The sequence below is a fragment of the Pristiophorus japonicus genome, chromosome 14 (assembly GCF_044704955.1).
Source record: "Pristiophorus japonicus isolate sPriJap1 chromosome 14, sPriJap1.hap1, whole genome shotgun sequence".
Taxonomy (NCBI): domain Eukaryota; kingdom Metazoa; phylum Chordata; class Chondrichthyes; family Pristiophoridae; genus Pristiophorus; species Pristiophorus japonicus.
Window position 1 is genome coordinate 43,230,087 of NC_091990.1, and position 20,257 is coordinate 43,250,343.

The 20,257-nt window shown below is 45.3% G+C and overlaps 1 protein-coding gene across 1 annotated transcript in view; it reads right to left on the reverse strand.

The window, feature by feature from the left end:
* csmd2 (CUB and Sushi multiple domains 2) overlaps positions 1–20,257 on the reverse strand; it is a 778,395-nt gene that overhangs the window by 44,567 nt on the left and 713,571 nt on the right. The window contains exons 56-59 of the mRNA XM_070898713.1: positions 15,165–15,338; positions 14,379–14,452; positions 11,373–11,484; positions 9,076–9,255 (exon numbers count right to left, since the gene is read on the reverse strand). Of these exons, the coding sequence (XP_070754814.1) occupies positions 9,076–9,255; positions 11,373–11,484; positions 14,379–14,452; positions 15,165–15,338 (540 nt within the window). The remainder of the gene's footprint in view (positions 1–9,075; positions 9,256–11,372; positions 11,485–14,378; positions 14,453–15,164; positions 15,339–20,257) is intronic.

The following is a 20,257-nucleotide window of genomic DNA, read 5'->3' on the forward strand; positions in this document are numbered from 1 at the left end:
ACAATTGCAGGTGCAATGAGTTCTGAGGCATTTTGGCCACATCTAGCACGTACTACACTAGCACATGCACATATAGCCCTCCTTGCACATATATCTGGAAACATGGGGCCCAAGTTTCCACATGATTCGCACCTGATTTTTAGGAGCAACTGGTGGAGAACGGACTATTTTAGTAATCGCAATTCTCCACTTTTTTTTTCTGCAGTTCTAGTCAGGTAGAACAGTTCTAGTTTAGAACAGAATTTTTTCTTCAAAAGGGGGCGTGTCCGGTCACTGACGCCTGATTTTAAAGTTTCCACAGTGAAAATGTACTCCAAACTAAAGTAGAATGGAGCCAGTGAAGATTTTTGTAGAACTGAAAAAACCTGTTCTACACATTAAAAAATCAGGCGCAGGTTACAAATTAGGCGTCCAGAACGAGGTGGGGGAGGGAAGGGAACTCATTAATTTCGACAATAAATCCTTATTTATACTTCTACAAATATTATACAAATAAATCCAACCTGAATAAACATTTATAAGCCATGAAAAGATTAAATAAACCATCTTCCTACCTGTTTGAAAGTGCTTCAGCCAGGGAGAATTCTGAAGCCGTTCGTGCCGCTGAGCGGGAGGGGGAGAGAGAGAGAGAGAGAGAGAGAGAGAGAGGGAGGGAGAGAGGGGGGTGGGGGAGGGAGGGAGAGAGGGGGGGGAGGGAGAGAGAGAGGGGGGGGGAGAGAGAGGGGGGGGAGAGAGAGGGGGGGGAGAGAGAGGGGGGGGAGGGGGGGAGAGAGAGGGGGGGGAGGGAGGGAGAGAGAGAGGGGGCGTAGAGAGAGAGAAGGGGGGAGGGGGGGAGAGAGAGAGGGGGGAGGGGGGGAGAGAGAGGGGGGGAGGGAGAGAGAGAGAGAGGGGAGGGGGGGGAGGGAGGGAGAGAGGGGAGGGGGGGAGGGAGGGAGAGAGGGGAGGGGGGGAGGGAGAGAGAGAGGGGAGGGAGAGAGAGAGAAAGAGGGGAGAGAGGGGGGAGGGAGAGGGGAGGGAGAGAGGGAGGGGGGGAGGGAGAGAGAGAGGGAGGGGAGGGAGAGAGAGGGAGGGGGGAGGGAGAGGGAGGGGAGGGGAGGGAGAGAGAGGGAGGGAGGGAGGGGAGGGAGAGAGAGAGGGAGGGGGGAGAGAGAGAGGGAGGGGGGAGGGAGGGAGAGAGAGAGGAAGGGAGGGAGAGAGGGAGGGAGGGAGGGAGAGAGGGAGAGAGGGAGGGAGGGAGGGAGGGAGAGAGGGAGGGAGGGAGAGAGGGAGGGAGGGAGGGAGAGAGAGAGGGGGGGCGTCGGGTCGGGGAACAGGAGCGCGGGTCGGGTCAGTCGGGGGGGGCGGGGAGCGGGTCTCGGGTCTCGGGTCGATGCGGGGAGGGGGAAGCGGGTGTCGGGTCTCGGGGCGGGGGGGGAGCGGGTGTCGGGTCTCTGGTCGGGTCGGGGCGGGAGGGGGAGCAGGTGTCGGGTCGTCAGGGGGGGGGGGGGGGAGTGGGTGTCGGGTCGTCGGGGGGGGGGGAGTGGGTGTCGGGTCGGAGCGGGTGTCGGGTCGGGTCTGGTCGGCGGGCAGGGGTGGCGGGGGGAGCGAGTGTCGGGTCTGGTCAGGCGGGGAGCAGGAGCTGGCCGTGGGAGGAGCCCCAGTGAGGCCATTGGGCCAGGGCTAGGGGCTGCGTGCTTCGGGCCCCTCCCACATAGTTCGGCGCCTGGAGCTACTGCACTTGCATGCCGACTGTAGCGCGCATGTGCAGAGGTCCAGGGACCTGGCTCCGCCCCCCTACAGCTCGTGCTGACTGCGCCAAGGGCCAGAGGACCTGTAAGTAGGTGCAGACTACCGAGGATTTTTTAACGCGCCGTTTTAAGCGCGAAAAACAGGCGCCCCTCTTTTTTTCTTGTGGAAACTTGGGCCCATGATTGCCACCTGTGCTTCACAAGACAAGTTTAAAGCTCTTGTGCTATCTATTGCACAATGACAGGCATACAACATCTGGACCAGGGATGGTCCTATCTGTAAAAGTGAGGGTTTCTAAGGTGGCAGCCTTGGCTGAGTGGTAGCACTTTTGCCTCTGAAGCAGAAGGTTGTGGGTTCAAGTCCCACTCTAGAGACTTCAGCACAGGCTGACACTTGAAGTGCACAATGTCAGAGATGACACTTTTTGAATGAGATTTTAAACAAAGGCCCTGTCTACCCTCTCAGGTGGATGTACTATATCCCACGGCACTATTTGAAGAGCTGGGGTGTTTTGCAGGTGTCGCGGCTAATATTTATCCCTCAACCAACATCACTAAAATAATATATCATAAATACAAAAGCATCTAAAATAATACATCCTGGTCAATTAACTCATGCTGTTTGCGGGTACTTGCTCTGCACAAATTGGTTGCTCTGTTTGCCGACCTAATAAGTGACTACACTTCAAAATTACTTGATTGGTTGTGAAGCACTTTGGGATGTCTTGAGATCATGAAAGGTGCTAAATAGATACACATTCTTTCTTTACTACACCATGAAGCTTTCATTTCCTTCAAAGCCACTTTAAGAAACATTTGTAGTGCATACTTGTATCAACCAAGTGACAATTACTCTACTTTCAAGGGTCAACACTATCAACATTTTTCTTATGGACAGGATGCACAGATTTCACCAAGTTGCAGATTTCCCTGGGTGGCAATGTCACATTAGATAACTTGAGAAGAAGTGTAAGTTGGAGCTTCAACTTCCACTCATGCCAACAGAGAAACCGAGGGTAGTTAAAAAAAAAATGAAGGATTGATGACAGCAAACTTGAAGGATGCTGAGGAACAAACTCAGTACCCAAGGGAAGGGAAATGTCAATGTCAGCCTGCTTTGCTCATGGTAGTTGGATCTATGATAAGTACAGGCAACTCTCGATTATCCGTACACGAATCTAATGGAGAACCCGCTGTAACGGCGTTTTTAAAAACTGTCGCACAAGTGAATACCTCGATCACCTCGAGTGTCAATCACACGTTAATTGACTCAGGCGTGCACTCCTTTCTCACTTCGCAACTGACACAGGCATTAAATAACTGTCACACACGTGAAAATCTCCATCACTTCAACGAGCAAGCACACATAAATTGAAGCAGGTGAATGCATTGTCATGTATTTTATTATGTTCATGCTATGATAACGCAAACTAAGTCTTCATGGTTGGTTCTATCACTGTCAAATTTCAGCTCTGAGACGTGCACTCACCCTAGCGGCAAAATCGTTTACCCAGAATAGCGCAATCCCCGAGGGACCCGGATAATCGAGAGATGCCTGTAGTAGGTCAGGAAGTGATTGAGAGAGGAGGTGGTAGGTGAGAGAGACTATAATTCCTGTATTGGACTGTTCAGTCACCTAAGAACTTACTTTTAGAGTGGAAGCAAATCTTCCTCGATTTCGAGGGACTGCCTTTGATGATGATGGTAGGTCTTATAATGGAAATTAATTTAATGGGTAATGAAAACTCAGGAGAGACATGTGGAGGAATTAGAGTGTGTTGTGTGTTGAGGGGCTGGGGAGGAGGGGACAATGGAACTGGAGAAAGGAGAGCAATCTAAGCAGATAACCTCAGCTTTGAAGAATAAATCCATCAGGTAGATTTTCCTCTTGCTGTACCAAAGTGATGCATGGAGGAAAATTGGGCAGGCACCATAAATGTGCAGAACGCATTCTGCAAATCATTCACTGAACTGCTGTTTTTTTAAACTGTTATGGTATCCTTGATTACTTTCAGGATTTGTAAGTATCTCATTTTGATAAATTGAATGCAAGCCATTAGGTATAGCTTGATTTGAGGATCAGCAATAAATATTACATTAAAATAATAGCACTCGATCCATATTTTTTTGATGAATTATGTGGCACAATATAAGCCGTGTTTCATACAATAAAGGAATGCAGTGCCAGAAGCTAAGAATGTGCATCATTATCTGAAGTGACGGTATCGGATACAGTGCCACCTACAGCACAAATGCCACTTCATTTTTATTTAAAAATATAACAGTTTTTGCAGCTTCAAAATAAAAGTGACCTGGGGTGGATCATTACAGGTCAGTGCAATCAGCAAATTCAGAATAGGGTCAAGCTGCTCAGTTATCTGTATACCTATCAAACTTGGCTAATATATAGCAATGGAACGTAAACTTAATGTGCAGTTCACGAATGACGTTCAGCACAGCATCAAATACATTTTTGAAATCCCGAGCCCTTGGAACACTCTTTGGGCCCGAAATTCAGTAGCAAGAAAGCTGGCGCACCTATGATTTTTTTTTTGTGTACTTACCGCATGGATCCATGATGCGGTCAGAAGAGCAATTTTCAGAAGTTTGGGATTTGGCATAGTGGGGCAGGACATATACTGAAAGGCAGACTGAGGGGCTGAATATGGGTCAGACCGGGACTCTGCCCGGTGGAGTAGTGGTGATGTCACAGCGCGTGTGCGTCACCACACTCTCTCCCCTCTGTTAAATGGGAGAGAACCTGGCATTTTAGATCTTCGGCCATTGGAACACCAGGGAGGGTTTCGGCAGGGTCAGCGGCAGGCTGCCCGGCCGAACCCGGGGGGCAGTATTTTGTCGGCTGATCGGGAAGTCAGACGGAAAAAATAAATACATGGCAGCCCCTTGAAGGGCCGCCGCACTGCCAGGCAGCACTCACTGGGGATAAGGTGCACCGACACAGAAAACTGGGAAAGCGTGGGAGTGATTTTTCGACCGGATTTTCGGTCGGTACATTTTTAAGATGAGGGAAAGCGGCAGTACGCAGTCTGATGACGCACTTATGGTGGTCATCAGCATTGGGCGGTATCGGGTCCAAGCTGAAAGATCCCTGACCTGAATTTGGGTCTGGTCGGCCAGTTGACCCCAAAGCGGCAGCCACGGGATTATGACGCATGGCCGCCGCTAACGGACAGTAATGGGTCTTTCTGAGACCCTAAATTTTGGCCCCTTTGTATCCTGCCATTTCAAGGTGACTCGTGGGAGGTTGGCTTGATAGGACAGTCCCTGACTATATCAGCATGTTATTCATGCCTTCAGAATGTAATAAGGGACAACCTTACCCTTATCCTTTGCTGAAGTGGCACTGTGCTGTATTCTGATACTGAGGCTTCACTTGCCGAGCTTTCTTCTTTCCTGGTTATTTCATGCTGCAGGGATATTGCTGCTATCTGAACATATCCCCTCAGCTCCTTCTCAAGCACAACATCAGTAGAGGTTTCTAAAACTTCACCCGTGGATGGGGTTATGGATGAAAGATTTGTGCAGATATGAATATAGTACAGTTTATGAACAGTTCTCTTTCCACTGTACATTATCTGCTTTTGACAATGAAATGTAGAGAAAGCTGATGAAATTCATTGAATCCCACTTGATTTATAACATTTTTCTAATTTTATGGCCTATTTATCCCAGGGATTTCAATACCTCAGGAGAACGGACTTTTGAGTACATAAGGAATAATAAGCAGGGAGGTTTGTCTTTGGCATCATTTTTTCTGCAATTCAGGCATGACATCGATAATTGTCCCTTTAAACTGATTCCTGGGATGGGGGGATTGTCTAATGAGGAGAAATTGGGTAGATTTGGCCTATATTCTCTAGAGTTTAGAAGAATGAAAGATGATCTAATTGAAACATACAAAATTCTTACAGGGCTTGACAGGGTAGATACTGGGAGGATGTTTCCTCTGGCTGAGGAGCCTAGAACGAGGGGTCACAGTCTCAGAATAATGGGCGGGCCATTTACGACTGAGATGAGGAGAAACTTCTTCACTCAGAGGGTGGTGAATCTTTGGAATTCTCTACCCCAGAAGGCTCAGTCTTTGAGTATATTCTAGACAGAGATCAATAGATTTTTGGATATTAAGGGAATCAAGGGATATGGGGATAGTGCAAGAAAGTGGAGTTGAGGTCGAAGATCAGCCATGCTCTTATTGAATGGCAGAGCAGGCTCGAGGGGCCCAATGGCCTACTCCTGCTCCTAATTCTTATGTTCTTATGTTCTTAAACCACATGCAGCAATGCTTGTATTTATATGCGTTTCCAATGGGCAAGACTCCATATTGGGAGCACAAAGTTGAAAATTTTTCCCAGTAACGCCATCTATTCTTTCGGTGAATTGCGCCTCCAAAATATGAAGCTTCAGATTCCTGAAGTGTGGTGTAAAAGTCAATATGGTTTTACACATCCACTTCTGCATTCCCTATTAGCGCACAACAAATGCTGGTCGACACATGTAGAAAATTAATAAGCCTCAAGCAAAACAAGAGATTAGAAGCATCCCCACGGAATTGTTTAACGTGGAACAGATTCTCAGCAGAAGTAGTTAATGCCATGTCCATTTCCTTCTTCTAAAAGGAGCTGCATAATTATCTGATAACAATGAAATTGAAGGTTGCAAAGATTAAAATAGAAAAGATCAAATACTCAGAGCAACATGCTGGGATCATGGAAATATTGGCCCAGAAATTCCGATCGAGGTCTCCCCATGGGTAAACTACTGAACTAAGGAAAAAAAAACGCGCACTTACCCTGAAGCTCGCTCGAACTTCTGATCCTGAGGCCTTCATTCAGTGCACATCGGAGCGCGTGCACGGTGGAACGTCCGTATGCTGGAGCTGGAGTCACATGGCTCTGGGCAGCCAATCAAGGTACAGTATTTTCTTATTCATAATAATGGGAACTCCGTAAGTTGGAGTTCCCATTATTATGAATGAGAAACCCCCCAAACACACAAAACACTAATAAAAAATAGAAAAATACACTACATATTTAAGATTCATTTAAATTAAAGCTCTGATAAAAAAATATAATTTCCTGACTTTTTAAAAAGTTTTTTTAATTATGCCTTAAAATAAACTTATCATAGTGGGGAGGGTTTTTAACAACAAAATATGTTTTCATATGTGTTTATTCAATTTAATTTTAATGTTTATGTATGTTTTTAAACACTTGCACCTGTAAAAGTAGGCTATATGCCTGCTTTTTCAGGCGCAAGATTTTTGAGGACATTTGCTGGGCAAATATCGCAAATCTTGCCGTGCAAGTGTCCTCGCTCCCGATATGCGCGAGATCTGTCAAGCCAGAAACTTGACAGATCGGAAAAGCCGGTTTTCAGCGCATGCGAATTGCGCGCTGAAAACCGATTTTTCCGATGCCTCCCCGGCCTTCGTACGGACTGAGACATCAGAATTTCAGGCTCATTATCTGCACAAAGCAACTGGCACGTTTGAATAATGGAGATGTAGGTGTGAAGAGACATTCTGGTGTTCCACTGAACTATCTTTGTGGGGGGCCAGGGATAAATTTGTCAGAACTTTTCCCAAGATGATTATGTAAGATTCAGAGTCTCAGATAAGTCTGTATCATGGTGAGATGAAAGGCTTTTTCTCATTTTATATAACTTTGAATTCAGGGCCATTAATTCTGTTAATAACAGAAACGGCAATAGAATTTTCCACTTTCTGCATCCAATATCACCATCAAGCATTCCCAGATGACGTAATTCTGTTTAAATGGGTGGTAAACCTCCCTTTTCTCTGTGCTATTAGTGTACCTTAAGTCCTCACAAAACAAATACCCTGTTTCCCACTTGCCACACATCCGTGACATTTGTAGTTTTGATTCCAGCCATTCTCAGTGGTCTTGTCTAAGTGAGATTGCCAATTTAGGGCTAATTTGTGTGAGAGGTTTTGGCTGCTTTATGCCGCAAACTTATGGATATTGAGTCAAAATGGTCCAAATCCAATTCACTTAGGACCCTTACATCCAGCTTTAAGACAAGACTATGCTCTAATCACTCTGGGCTTGATTTAAACCCAGTCACAGAACTGAATGGACATTGCACTGATCCATTGCTGCAGGTTTGTTCTTAGCACAGTTATTTTCTGTGTATATTACTCCTTGGACTAGTAACCTGAAAAAATATTTCTTGACACTTTGCAAAGGTAATTTCACTCCATAAATAAAACTACTCAAAATCTGCACAATTACTTTGTGTGTGTTGTCATCCGAACTGGTGGCTGGTGCTAATATATCACAAAACAAAGTATCAGAACCAATAATTTATCATTTACCAAATGTTTGAGGATTGAAAACATATTAATCCCGCACTAAATGGATGTTTAGTGATGACAGTTGTATGCCCTTTTGATTTTAATCAGAAGCAGGACATTATAAAGAGGGTATCTCATCATCAGTACTACTTAATCAAAATTATGAAGATTTCTGATGAATTTTATCAGTATTTTTTTAAAGAAAAAGCTCTATTTTTTGAATATTTTTCTTTTAGCAGTGAGTACCGATTATATCATTAGGAGAAATTGATTCTGAAGAGTTACCAGTCGGAGGGGATATTTACATAAATCTGGTCGCGGTGGTGCAAAATATAATCAGGGGCCAACCTGGCTGGACTAAAGTGGAGTAAGACTACCTCTCCCAGGGAGAGGGGTCGGCACTTTGTCTGGATTTAGGCTAGTTACACTATGCTGATAGCATCAGGACAAATCCAAACCACTTTGCCCTGACACTAGTTACCGTGTAAATGCAGCTGAGAGTAAGAGGGAACAGAATTAATATGCACCACTGCAGCAGCACTTGACACAATTACCCAGGCACCACTTGACACAATTACCCAGGCAGCACTTGACACAATTACCCAGCCACCACTTGACACAATTACCCAGCCACCACTTGACACAATTACCCAGCCACCACTTGACACAATTACCCAGGCACCACTTTAAACAATTACTGCAGCACCTTCCAACATCTCCACCAAATGACACAATCACTGCGGCACTGTGTGACAATAGCTGAATCCCAGCTGATAACTTCCTACCACCCTCACAATGTTGGGTAACTTTGTCAGCCAAGCCTCTTCTTCGAATGAAATTCTTAACATTCACTACTTGGGTAAGAATATTTCAGAACAGAAACAAATCCAAATTAATGTTAATCATAATTACCTGTGAGATCAAGTGGCGTGGCTGGTCGTGAGGATCCCTCTTTAAGGCATAAGTATTATTCTCTGGCTGCAAGCTACAGATGTGGCCTTATTAAGAGCTTACCATAGCAGAGAGGCTGTTTTCCTGACCAACTTCCATCAGGCCTGCAGGTCCGATGCTCTGAGCCTCCAGCAAGGTAGAAGCCAGTCTGACACGTGTATATCAAAGTGTATCCCAGTGAAGGCAAATCGATGGATCCCACATTCACATGAGAAGGCGTCTCGGGTTGTTTGCAGTGGTGCGCTTAAAAGCAAATTTAGGTATTTTTATGATTCTGATAACCTCATGTTGGAAAATGACAGCACAGGAAGTGGAGTTTATTGTCAGGTTCAGTAGGTAACAACTTAAATAGAACTTTAGAGCTTGAAAACATGCGTTTTAATCAGCCGTTTCAACGATATAGGCAATATCAACCAGTGCCTCTTGTGCTTGACTGTGGATACAGGGTCACACCAATACATGCTTTACATTTTTAACTTGTTGCACACAGATTGTTATTGGCATCTCTGAAAATAGAGAGATTTATCAGTACGTGTATTGAAATTTATTTTCCATTAAAAATAATTTGGGTCTGATTCTTCTCAATCATTTTCATCTGACTGTTACTCAGGCAGAGCACACCCAAACTGTGCTCTACCTGAAAATGACCTGTACACACCTAAATTTCTGGGTCCAGGCCATTTAAATCGTCGAGACAATCCCTCAATGCAGGCTAACCTCACCCTCGGAGGGGTCCAGTGACTGGAAGCAGGGGAGGAAATTCGGCCACAATTGGCAATGGTGGGGCCTTTTGGCTCCTGTCCAAAAACAGCACCACAAAGTCCTTCAGCTCCAAAGATGGTGTCTGGTAAGTGGAAAAAACAAGCATGTACCTTATTCCCAGTACCATCTTCTCGCTGCCTGCTCTTTCCGATCTCTGATCTGAGCAAGGTTGGACAGAGTTGTCCTTGGCCTTCCATTGAGTGGACACCCATTCAACATTGCCAAAGCAAAATGGGGCTTTAGATCCCTTCTACTTCAACTGAATTGAATGGCCTCGCTAGTACCTCGTCCAGGTATAAACACCTCGCTCCACTCCAGGGAAATGAGGCACAATGCACAGGAACATCAGCCCAAATTCTCACATTCATTCTTCCACTTGATAGGGTCCTCTCCTATTTGCTGGGTGCCACTCCTTATACGAGAAGATGGCAGAGGCCCTGATGCAAAACCTTACCTATAACTTTACAGCCAGCTGGCGGGAAAGCATGACACTGTGACCAGAGGCACACCACGGCCACAGCCTTAGCAGCAACAGAAGAGAAAGGGCACAGGCTTAGTTCCATGCTGAACCAATGTTGCGGGGGACGCATTAGGTCGAGTGAAGGCTCATACTTGCCCTCCAAGACCTCAATATGTTTTCTTCATGTCTTCCTGTGCACTAGCAACCATAAGGGTCACTTTCACAAGACAGATATGTACATTATTGTTGTTTTCAGCTGAAAATGAGATGCTTCCTCAGAGCAAAAGAGGGATCAAAAAGCATTGACTTCTTACACCATTCAAAAAAGGACTCCTGATTTCTTGGGTCGACAGTTTTGTTGCAATCACAAATTCATTCCGCGCCACACCTGGAATACTGCGTACAGTTTTGGTTTCCATATTTACAAAAGGATATACTTGCTTTGGAGGCAGTTCAGAGAAGGTTCACTAGGTTGGTTCCGGAGATGAGGGGGTTGACATATGAAGAAAGGTTGAGTAGGTTGGGCCTCTACTCATTGGTATTCAGAAGAATGAGAGGTGATCTTATCAAAACGTATAAGATTATGAGGGGGCTTGACAAGGTGGATGCAGAGAGGATGTTTCCACTGATGGGGAGACTAGAACTAGAGGGCATAATCTTAGAATAAGGGGCCGCCCATTTAAAACTGAGATGAGGAGAAATTTCTTCTTTCAGAGGGTTGTGGATTTGTGGAATTCGCTGTCTCAGAGAGCTGTGGAAGCTGGGACATTGAATAAATTTAAGACAGAAATAGACAGTTTCTTGAACGATAAGGGGTTATGGGGAACGGGCAGGGAAGTGGACCTGAGTCCATGATCAGATCAGCCATGATCGTATTAAATGGCGGAGCAGGCTCGAGGGGCCGTATGGCCTTCTCCTGTTCCTATTTCTTATGTTCTTATGTTCTTAAACACAAGGAATAGCCGATGTTTTGACACACTGCAGCACTACCTGATGGCACTCTGCACCAACCAGCAGTATGCTTGAGCTGATTTGTTTTTCAATTTCTGGTAGTAAAACTATTAGTTCACGAGAGTGTGACTCACAACAAATTCCATTGAGCGCTGAAATTTAACCAAGAGATGAAAAAAGAACTTACGAATACATTCTGGCTGAGTGCCACTCCAGGTAAGATTGGCAAGACATGCGCGTGTGGTTGATCCAAGAAGAAGATAACCTTTCTGGCACTTGAAGCCCACTGTACTTGCAACCTGTCTCAGAGTGAACACATTTATTTCAATAAACCAGATGCAGAGATGATAAATGGAGGTTTAAAAAATCCATCCAATTTAGAAATTTACATTTTTCATAATATGACTAAACATAGTGGTGCCTCGTTATTACAATCCCAAGGAGCTCCTTATACAAGATTAAAACCTGTATGACATGAATTCTTTCACTGGTGCTTGCACCAGGAGCAGTGAGTAAGATTTCTTACAGTGAGAGATTTCTAATGGCGAGGCTCCACTGCGTCATAAAACGATGGATTGCCGCAGGTAATTAACTCTACATTCTAGCTTGCAATTTAACTGGTCTAAAAGGCGATCATCACTGTTGAAGAGTTATCAGCATTTCTGTCACTGTTTCACTCTCATTTGGCATAATCACAACGGAACTGGTGCCAAGATCATCCTCTTGTGAAAACACAAGCAATTTCCCTCAATAAAGATCACCCGTGCAGAAAGTTCTCCATCTCTGGTGACCATCTAATGACAATCCCCACAGTGCTTTCAACATGCTGTTTCCATTCAGGTGTAATAACCATCTGTTTGCAGTGCAACACACAGCAGAATCACTTCCGCTAGTTTTTTGACAATCAAAACACATAAGCATATACGGGCGGAATTTTAATTTGGAGGAGGTTAAAGAATGGTGGGGGAGGGAGAGCTAGAATACAGTCGGGAAACCCAGGAGAACAGCCATCTCTCATGCCCTGCTGAATTTAACAGCAGGGCCTAATTAGCATTATGATTTGCTGTTTCCCGCCCGCAGTCAGCCAGATGGAGAGACTGGTTGGCTGTGGAGGGGCTAGGCCGAGGGAGCGAGGCATCGGGCGGGGAGGTCGGAAGGCGTGGGATCATCGGCGAGGTGGGGGCCAGATCATTGGAGGAGAGGACAGGGACCTGATTGTTGGAACGGAGGTCGGAGCTAGATCCTTGGGAGAGAAGGTCAGGGGTCTGATCATTAGGGTGAGGGCGGGGGCCAAATCATGGGAGGGGAGGTCAAGGGCTGGTCATTGGAGGGAAGATCGAGGGCCAGATCATTGGAGGCGGGGTCGGGGGTTGGGGACAGAATGGTTGGAGGAGAGGTCGGGGGCTGGATCATTGGGGGGGGAGGTTGGGAGCAAGATCACTGGAGGGGAGGTTGAGGGCAGGATTGTTGGAGGGGAGGCCGGAAGCTGGATTGTTGGGGGGGAGGTCGGGGGCTGGATTGTTGGAGGAGAGGTCGGGGGCTGCATCATTGGGATGGAAGCTGGGCGGCTGGATCATTGGAGAGAAGGTCAGCGACAGATCGTTGGAAGGGAGGCCTGGAATTACAGATCAGAAACCTGGCCAGCTGAAGTTAAATTTAAAGTAGAGCTTCCTAATGAGGCACTGAGCCTCATTTTATAGTTCAAGTGTGACCTGTCCAGCCCTCGTCCCGTCTCCACTATAACCGAAAGGAGACGGGTTGCGGTCAGGATTCACTTTTTTAAACACTTTAACCTCCCGCCTGACCCCAAACTACCTGTTTTGGGGGTTAACCTCCCTCCTGTGTTTGTGTGGTGCATGACTTGAAGCCATGTGATGTCATTAACATTACATCTAGGTTAAAACAGCACAATAGCATACCTCTTCTGATGTCATGCTACTTGTGTAAAAGAATGACCAAAAACACTGCGCTCAAGGAAGAGGTTGAAAACAAACAGGAGGAGGTGGGGAGAAGAAGTTGAAGGCACAGTTGAATAGCTGGGTATTTAGGAGGCATTTAAAAGCAGGGAGGGAGATAATGAGGCAAAGTGGTTTGGAGAAAGAATTCCAGAGGGCAAGGCCATGGTGACTGAATGATTTGCCCCCACTGATGGAGAGAAAGGGTCAGAGGAACAAACAGTAACCTGAAGTGAGATGAAAGCAGGTGTGGACAGGGAGGTGTGACTGCAGAGGATTGCACATATAGAGTGCAGTGAGGTCATGAAGTGATTTAAAGAGGAAATCAGCACAGGGAACCAGTGGAACCTCGCAATTATTCATCAGGGCTTGGGGTGGAATGGGGTGCTGGCTTTGGGTTCAGGCCTATGCAGGTCTTTGTGTGGAAGACAATATTTTGAACTTGGAAGAATGCAATTTGCAATGGCATATAGGGCATGGGGAACAAAGTTCAGGTCAGAGCTCAACAACACATCAAAGTAGTGCAACAATCTCACAGTGGTTGCTAGAATTGGAGCCGGACATACATAGGTGAAGATAAACGGTGCAGGTGTTGGAGGTTGGAGGAATTTTGGAAGAGGAAAGAAGAGAGAGAAGAGTTGGAGCAGGACTTCTCTGCTTTTATACAAAATGGAATGTTGCCCTTTATTGCAAGAGGCACAGGGCCCAGCTGCCCAATGTTGCTTACTGAGGTGCAAACTGTTCCCGGGCGCAAACTTTACCACCCCGTCGCCATTACCGCCCCAAAAACATCAAACCCGAAAATCCAGACCCTTTACTCTTATACTCAAATCCCCTTGTAATAAAAGCCAACATACCATTTGCTTTCTTTTATTAAACACCTTGGGATATTTAATATGTTAAAGCTGATATATAACTGCATGCCGTTGTTATGAATGGCTACATCCAATCCACTCACTTATCTTTCATCAGAAGTGTCAAACTAGCAGGCTGACCTTTCTTTCTCATTGAGATGCTAACTAACCTGTTGAAAATGTGTAGCATCTGCTAATTTTAGTTCAGATGGTGAGGCTCCCACTTTAACAGGGTCTCGATGGGGAGATTCTCTTTCTAAATTGGCGGTACTCGTCCATCTTTACACTCCATTACAAAATGTGGCAGTGCTGGTGAGGTCAACCACATATTCTTGAACTGGTAAGTAGTATATGGTATGTTTTTTGCATCAGTGTACCACTCACCTGGTAACCTTGGGAATTGTTCTGTATTCCAAAAAAGGGCACACCTGGGTCAACACAAGTGGTATGTGTTGAATCTTAAGAGAAACAAATATGAGGTTTAATGTTCTCTCCAATTTTAGCACAAAATTTGACAAACAAACATATAAAAATGAATTTACATTTTTAAGCTTCAGCCTGGTAAATTGAAATTTTGCAGGTTAAAAGTCTGAGAGGATCATTGAGCCAAGACAGGGCTGTACCAACATGTTGCATCATGGAATAGTGATTATTAGTCTAATTCCTCATGTGAAAATACCCCAATCTCAGCAGATCTGTCAGAGGACGGGGTCCAGTAAAGGCAGAGAACTTCCCCAATAGGTAGGGAGGGAAAGTTGAAAAGTCAGACCATGTGCTTCCCTTGCATCGCTCCTGCTTAGTGACTCAATAGTGACCAGGCACTGTTTCAGAGGAGGTGGCTGATGTGGGCGGGAGGTGTAGATAAAATCATCAGAGGGAAGTTACCTCATGGCCCCCTCATGAACATTCAGCACTGGAAATCATAGGTGCACGTTTCCTACACACATTCTTGCTCAGGTAGTGTTGAATGGCATTGAGGGGCTGACAGATGGGAGGAAAAAGGACATTTTTTAAAAACAATGTGTAACAAAAAGTTATTGGTAAGCACATTGGACAATCCATTTCTGCTGGCACCACAATTTTCACAATATAGCCCAGGCAATGTTTGGTCTCCAAGCTGAGCCTCTCACTGAATAATATTTTTGCAGAGTAACGTTTTCCACCAATTACCTATGCAGGTTGGCTGGATCCCACTCCAGATGCCGTCAGACTGGCAAAACCTTCGGGACGATCCCACTAATACCAACGGCAGATTACAGGTGAAGAAAACAGCGGATTTGTATGTAAACCCTCGGTCTTCTCGTCTTCCTTGAGCTGGGGTTCCTGGGTCTCCACAAAACACAGCTGGGGTAGTAGAGTGACGGATGAAAGGCAAAAATCAGTACTCAGAAAACGCAAGCACTTACATGTCTATTTTTGATATTGTACATTGGGCCACTATTTGGTCATGACTGGGCGAAGAAATATTGTTCTAACTGTCTGCAGCATTGATTTACCTGCGCTTGTACTTCTCATCCATGATCAGGAAAGGGAGTTGTCCATCAGTGACATGAGTCTCACAGCGGCGTGATTCTAATAAGGAACATCCATGAAGCACAGAGCCGCAGTTTAAACTAATCCTTTTGTATGGATCTAATAATCTGTCAACCATGTGCTTAGTGCCTTACATGAAGACCATTTTTGGTGCCTTAGCCAGTGTAATTGATTGTGTTGTGACATCACAAGATTACAAGGTCGAAGCCTTCGAGAACAGACATTCAACTCATCCTACCTCATCCATCTCAAAATCCTCCCGTCTCCCATCACAGCAATCTTGTGTTTCTTAAATGAGTCAGGATTTAAGCTTTACTACATTAATCAGAAATCTATTCCATGAGTTGATCACTCTTTGTGTGAAGTTCTTGATACCAGTCTAAATTTGTATTTTGTCAGTTTGAGATTGTGCCCCTTTGTTCTAATGTTCTGGACTAATACAAAGTAATTTTCAGATGTACTTTTTACTATTTTACATACCTCAGTAAGGCTCCTGTTATGTCTTTGAGTCTTTTCTGTTCCCTTATTCTAGCTACTTTGGATTTTATGTTATATTATTCTCGTAAGTGAGTCTTAACTCCCTATGGTTTCCTGTATGACAACAATGACTACACTTCAAAAGTACTTCATTAGCTGTAAAGGGCTTTGAGATGTCCGGTGGTCGTGAAAGGCATTATATAAATCCAAGTCTTTCCTTCTTTCTTTCTTTATTGTCTCAAAAGTATTCACTGATAGTGAGCCCAAGATAATAAATAGAAAACTTATAACTGAAGCAGTATCTATGTCACTTACAACATTACTAAGGCTCCTGCCTTGCAAGAGCATAGAAACATAGAAACATAGAAAATAGGTGCAGGAGTAGGCCATTCGGCCCTTCTAGCCTGCACCGCCATTCAATGAGTTCATGGCTGAACATTCAACTTCAGTACCCCATTCCTGCTTTCTCGCCATACCCCTTGATCCCCCTAGTAGTAAGGACCTCATCTAACTCCTTTTTGAATATATTTAGTGAATTGGCCTCAACAACTTTCTGTGGTAGAGAATTCCACAGGTTCACCACTCTCTGGGTGAAGAAGTTCCTCCGCATCTCGGTCCTAAATGGCTTATCCCTTATCCTTAGACTGTGACCTCTGGTTCTGGACTTCCCCAACATTGGGAACATTCTTCCTGCATCTAACCTGTCTAACCCCGTCAGAATTTTAAATGTTTCTATGAGATCCCCTCTCATTCTTCTGAACTCCAGTGAATACAAGCCCAGTTGATCCAGTCTTTCTTGATAGGTCAGTTCCGCCATCCCGGGAATCAGTCTGGTGAACCTTCGCTGCACTCCCTCAATAGCAAGAATGTCCTTCCTCAGGTTAGGAGACCAAAACTGTACACAATACTCCAGGTGTGGCCTCACCAATGCCCTGTACAACTGTAGCAACACCTCCCTGCCCCTGTACTCAAATCCCCTTGCTATGAAGGCCAACATGCCATTTGCTTTCTTAACCGCCTGCTGCACCTGCATGCCAACCTTCAATGACTGATGTACCACAACACCCAGGTCTCTTTGCACCTCCCCTTTTCCTAATCTGTCACCATTCAGATAATAGTCTGTCTCTCTGTTTTTACCACCAAAGTGGATAACCTCACATTTATCCACATTATACTTCATCTGCCATGCATTTGCCCACTCACCTAACCTATCCAAGTCGCTCTGCAGCCTCACAGCATCCTCCTCGCAGCTCACACTGCCACCCAACTTAGTGTCATCTGCAAATTTGGAGATACTACATTTAATCCCCTCATCTAAATCATTAATGTACAGTGTAAACAGCTGGGGCCCCAGCACAGAACCTTGCGGTACCCCACTAGTCACTGCCTGCCATTCTGAAAAGTACCCATTTACTCCTACTCTTTGCTTCCTGTCTGACAACCAGTTCTCAATCCATGTCAGCACACTACCCCCAATCCCATGTGCTCTAACTTTGCACATCAGTCTCTTGTGTGGGACCTTGTCAAACGCCTTCTGAAAGTCCAAATATACCACATCAACTGGTTCTCCCTTGTCCACTCTACTGGAAACATCCTCAAAAAATTCCAGAAGATTTGTCAAGCATGATTTCTCTTTCACAAATCCATGCTGACTTGGACCTATCATGTCACCGCTTTCCAAATGCACTGCTATGACATCCTTAATAATTGATTCCATCATTTTACCCACTACCAATGTCAGGCTGACCGGTCTATAATTCCCTGTTTTCTCTCTCCCTCCTTTTTTAAAAAGTGGGGTTACATTGGCTACCCTCCACTCTATAGGAATTGATCCAGAGTCAATGGAATGTTGGAAAATGACTGTCAATGCATCCGCTATTTCCAAGGCCACCTCCTTAAGTACTCTGGGATGCAGTCCATCCGGCCCTGGGGATTTATCGGCCTTCAATCCCATCAATTTCCCCAACACAATTTCCCAACTAATAAGGATTTCCCTCAGTTCCTCCTCCTTACTAGACCCCCCGACCCCTTTTATAACCGGAAGGTTATTTGTGTCCTCCTTCGTGAATACCGAACCAAAGTACTTGTTCAATTGGTCCGCCATTTCTTTGTTCCCCGTTATGACTTCCCCTGATTCTGACTGCAGTGGACCTACGTTTGTCTTTACTAACCTTTTTCTCTTTACATATCTATAGAAAGTTTTGCAATCCGTCTTAATGTTCCCTGCAAGCTTCTTCTCATACTCCATTTTCCCTGCCCTAATCAAACCCTTTGTCTTCCTCTGCTGAGTTCTAAATTTCTCCCAGTCCCCAGGTTCGCTGCTATTTCTGGCCAATTTGTATGCCACTTCCTTGGCTTTAATACTATCCCTGATTTCCCTTGATAGCCACGGTTGAGCCACCTTCCCTTTTTTATTTTTATGCCAGACAGGAATGTACAATTGTTGTAGTTCATCCATGCGGTCTCTAAATGTCTGCCATTGCCCATCCACAGTCAACCCCTTAAGTATCATTCGCCAATCCATCCCAGCCAATTCACGTCTCATACCTTCAAAGTTAGCCTTCTTGAAGTTCTGGACCATGGTCTCTGAATTAACTGTTTCATTCTCCATCCTAATGCAGAATTCCACCATATTATGGTCACTCTTCCCCAAGGGGCCTCGCACAACGATATTGCTAATTAATCCTCTCTCATTACATAACACCCAGTCTAAGATGGCCTCCCCCCTAATTAGTTCCTCGACATATTGGTCTAGAAAAAAACATCCTTTATGCACTCCAGGAAATCCTCCTCCACCGTATTGTTTCCAGTTTGGTTAGCCCAATCTATGTGCATATTAAAGTCACCCATTATAACTGCTGCACCTTTATTGCATGCACCCCTAATTTCCTGTTTGATGCCCTCCCGAACATCACTACTACTGTTTGGAGGTCTGTACACAACTCCCACTAACATTTTTTGCCCTTTGGTGTTCTGTAGCTCTACCCATATTGATTCCACATCATCCAAGCTAATGTCCTTCCTAACTATTGCCTTAATCTCCTCCTTAACCAGCAATGCTACCCCACCTCCTTTTCCTTTTATTCTATCCTTCCTGAATGTTGAATACTCCTGGATGTTGAGTTCCCAGCCCTGATCATCCTGGAGCCACGTCTCCGTAATCTTAATCACATCATATTTGTTAACATCTATTTGTACAGTTAATTCATCCACCTTAGCGGATACTCCTTGCATTAAGACACAAAGCCTTTAGGCTTGTTTTTTTAACACCCTCTGTCCTTTTAGAATTTTGCTGTACAATGGTCCTTTTTGTTCTTTGCCTTGGGTTTCTCTGCCCTCCACTTTTCCTCATCTCCTTTCTGTCTTTTGCTTTTGCCTCCTTTTTGTTTCCCTCTATCTCCCTGCATTGGTTCCCATCCCCCTGCCATATTAGTTTAACTCCTCCCCAACAGCACTAGCAAACACTCCCCCGAGGACATTGGTTCCGATTCTGCCCAGGTGCAGACCGTCCGGATTGTACTGGTCCCACCTCCCCCAGAACCGGTTCCAATGCCCCAGGAATTTGAATCCCTCCCTGCTGCACCACTGTTCAAGCCACGTATTCATCTGCGCTATCCTGCGATTCCTACTCTGACTAGCACGTGGCACTGGTAGCAATCCCGAGATTACTACTTTTGAGGTCCTACTTTTTAATTTAGCTCCTAGCTCCTTAAATTCATCAGGATTTCAGCCGGGTACCTTGCCGCTCTGTCAAGGGGTGCAGACAAGTCAGGCCTGTTATCAAAGTCCAAAATTTAAAGTGCTGCTGTATTATAAAGTGCTCCACTGTTAACTTTCTGCATCCTTAATGGCAATTACCATTGGAATATGGCAGTGGTGGGCCCACTTCTGGCCATTGCATGGCAAGTACATCTGCTTCAAGAGGGCATACTTATTGTTGGTCAAGTGGTGAGTTGAACCGACAGGAATTTTGGAATAGCCCAGCATCCCACCAGTCCTGCCTCAAAATGTGCTTATCAGGATGAAGTAGGGGAGTGGGGTTGCGGGGTGAGCAGAAAAGGCAACCACGCACCCCACCGCAGCCACACCCCCTGCCCGCCCCCCTCCATCCCCCCGCAACCCTGCCCCATCAGACTTTCTCAGAGACACAAGGGACTGGAAATTGATTCCTGGTCAAATTCCTCTGCCTCCTCTATTATGCAATTACATCCCTAAATGAGGGGAGATTTCGAGGCCTCTGTGTTTGGAAACGG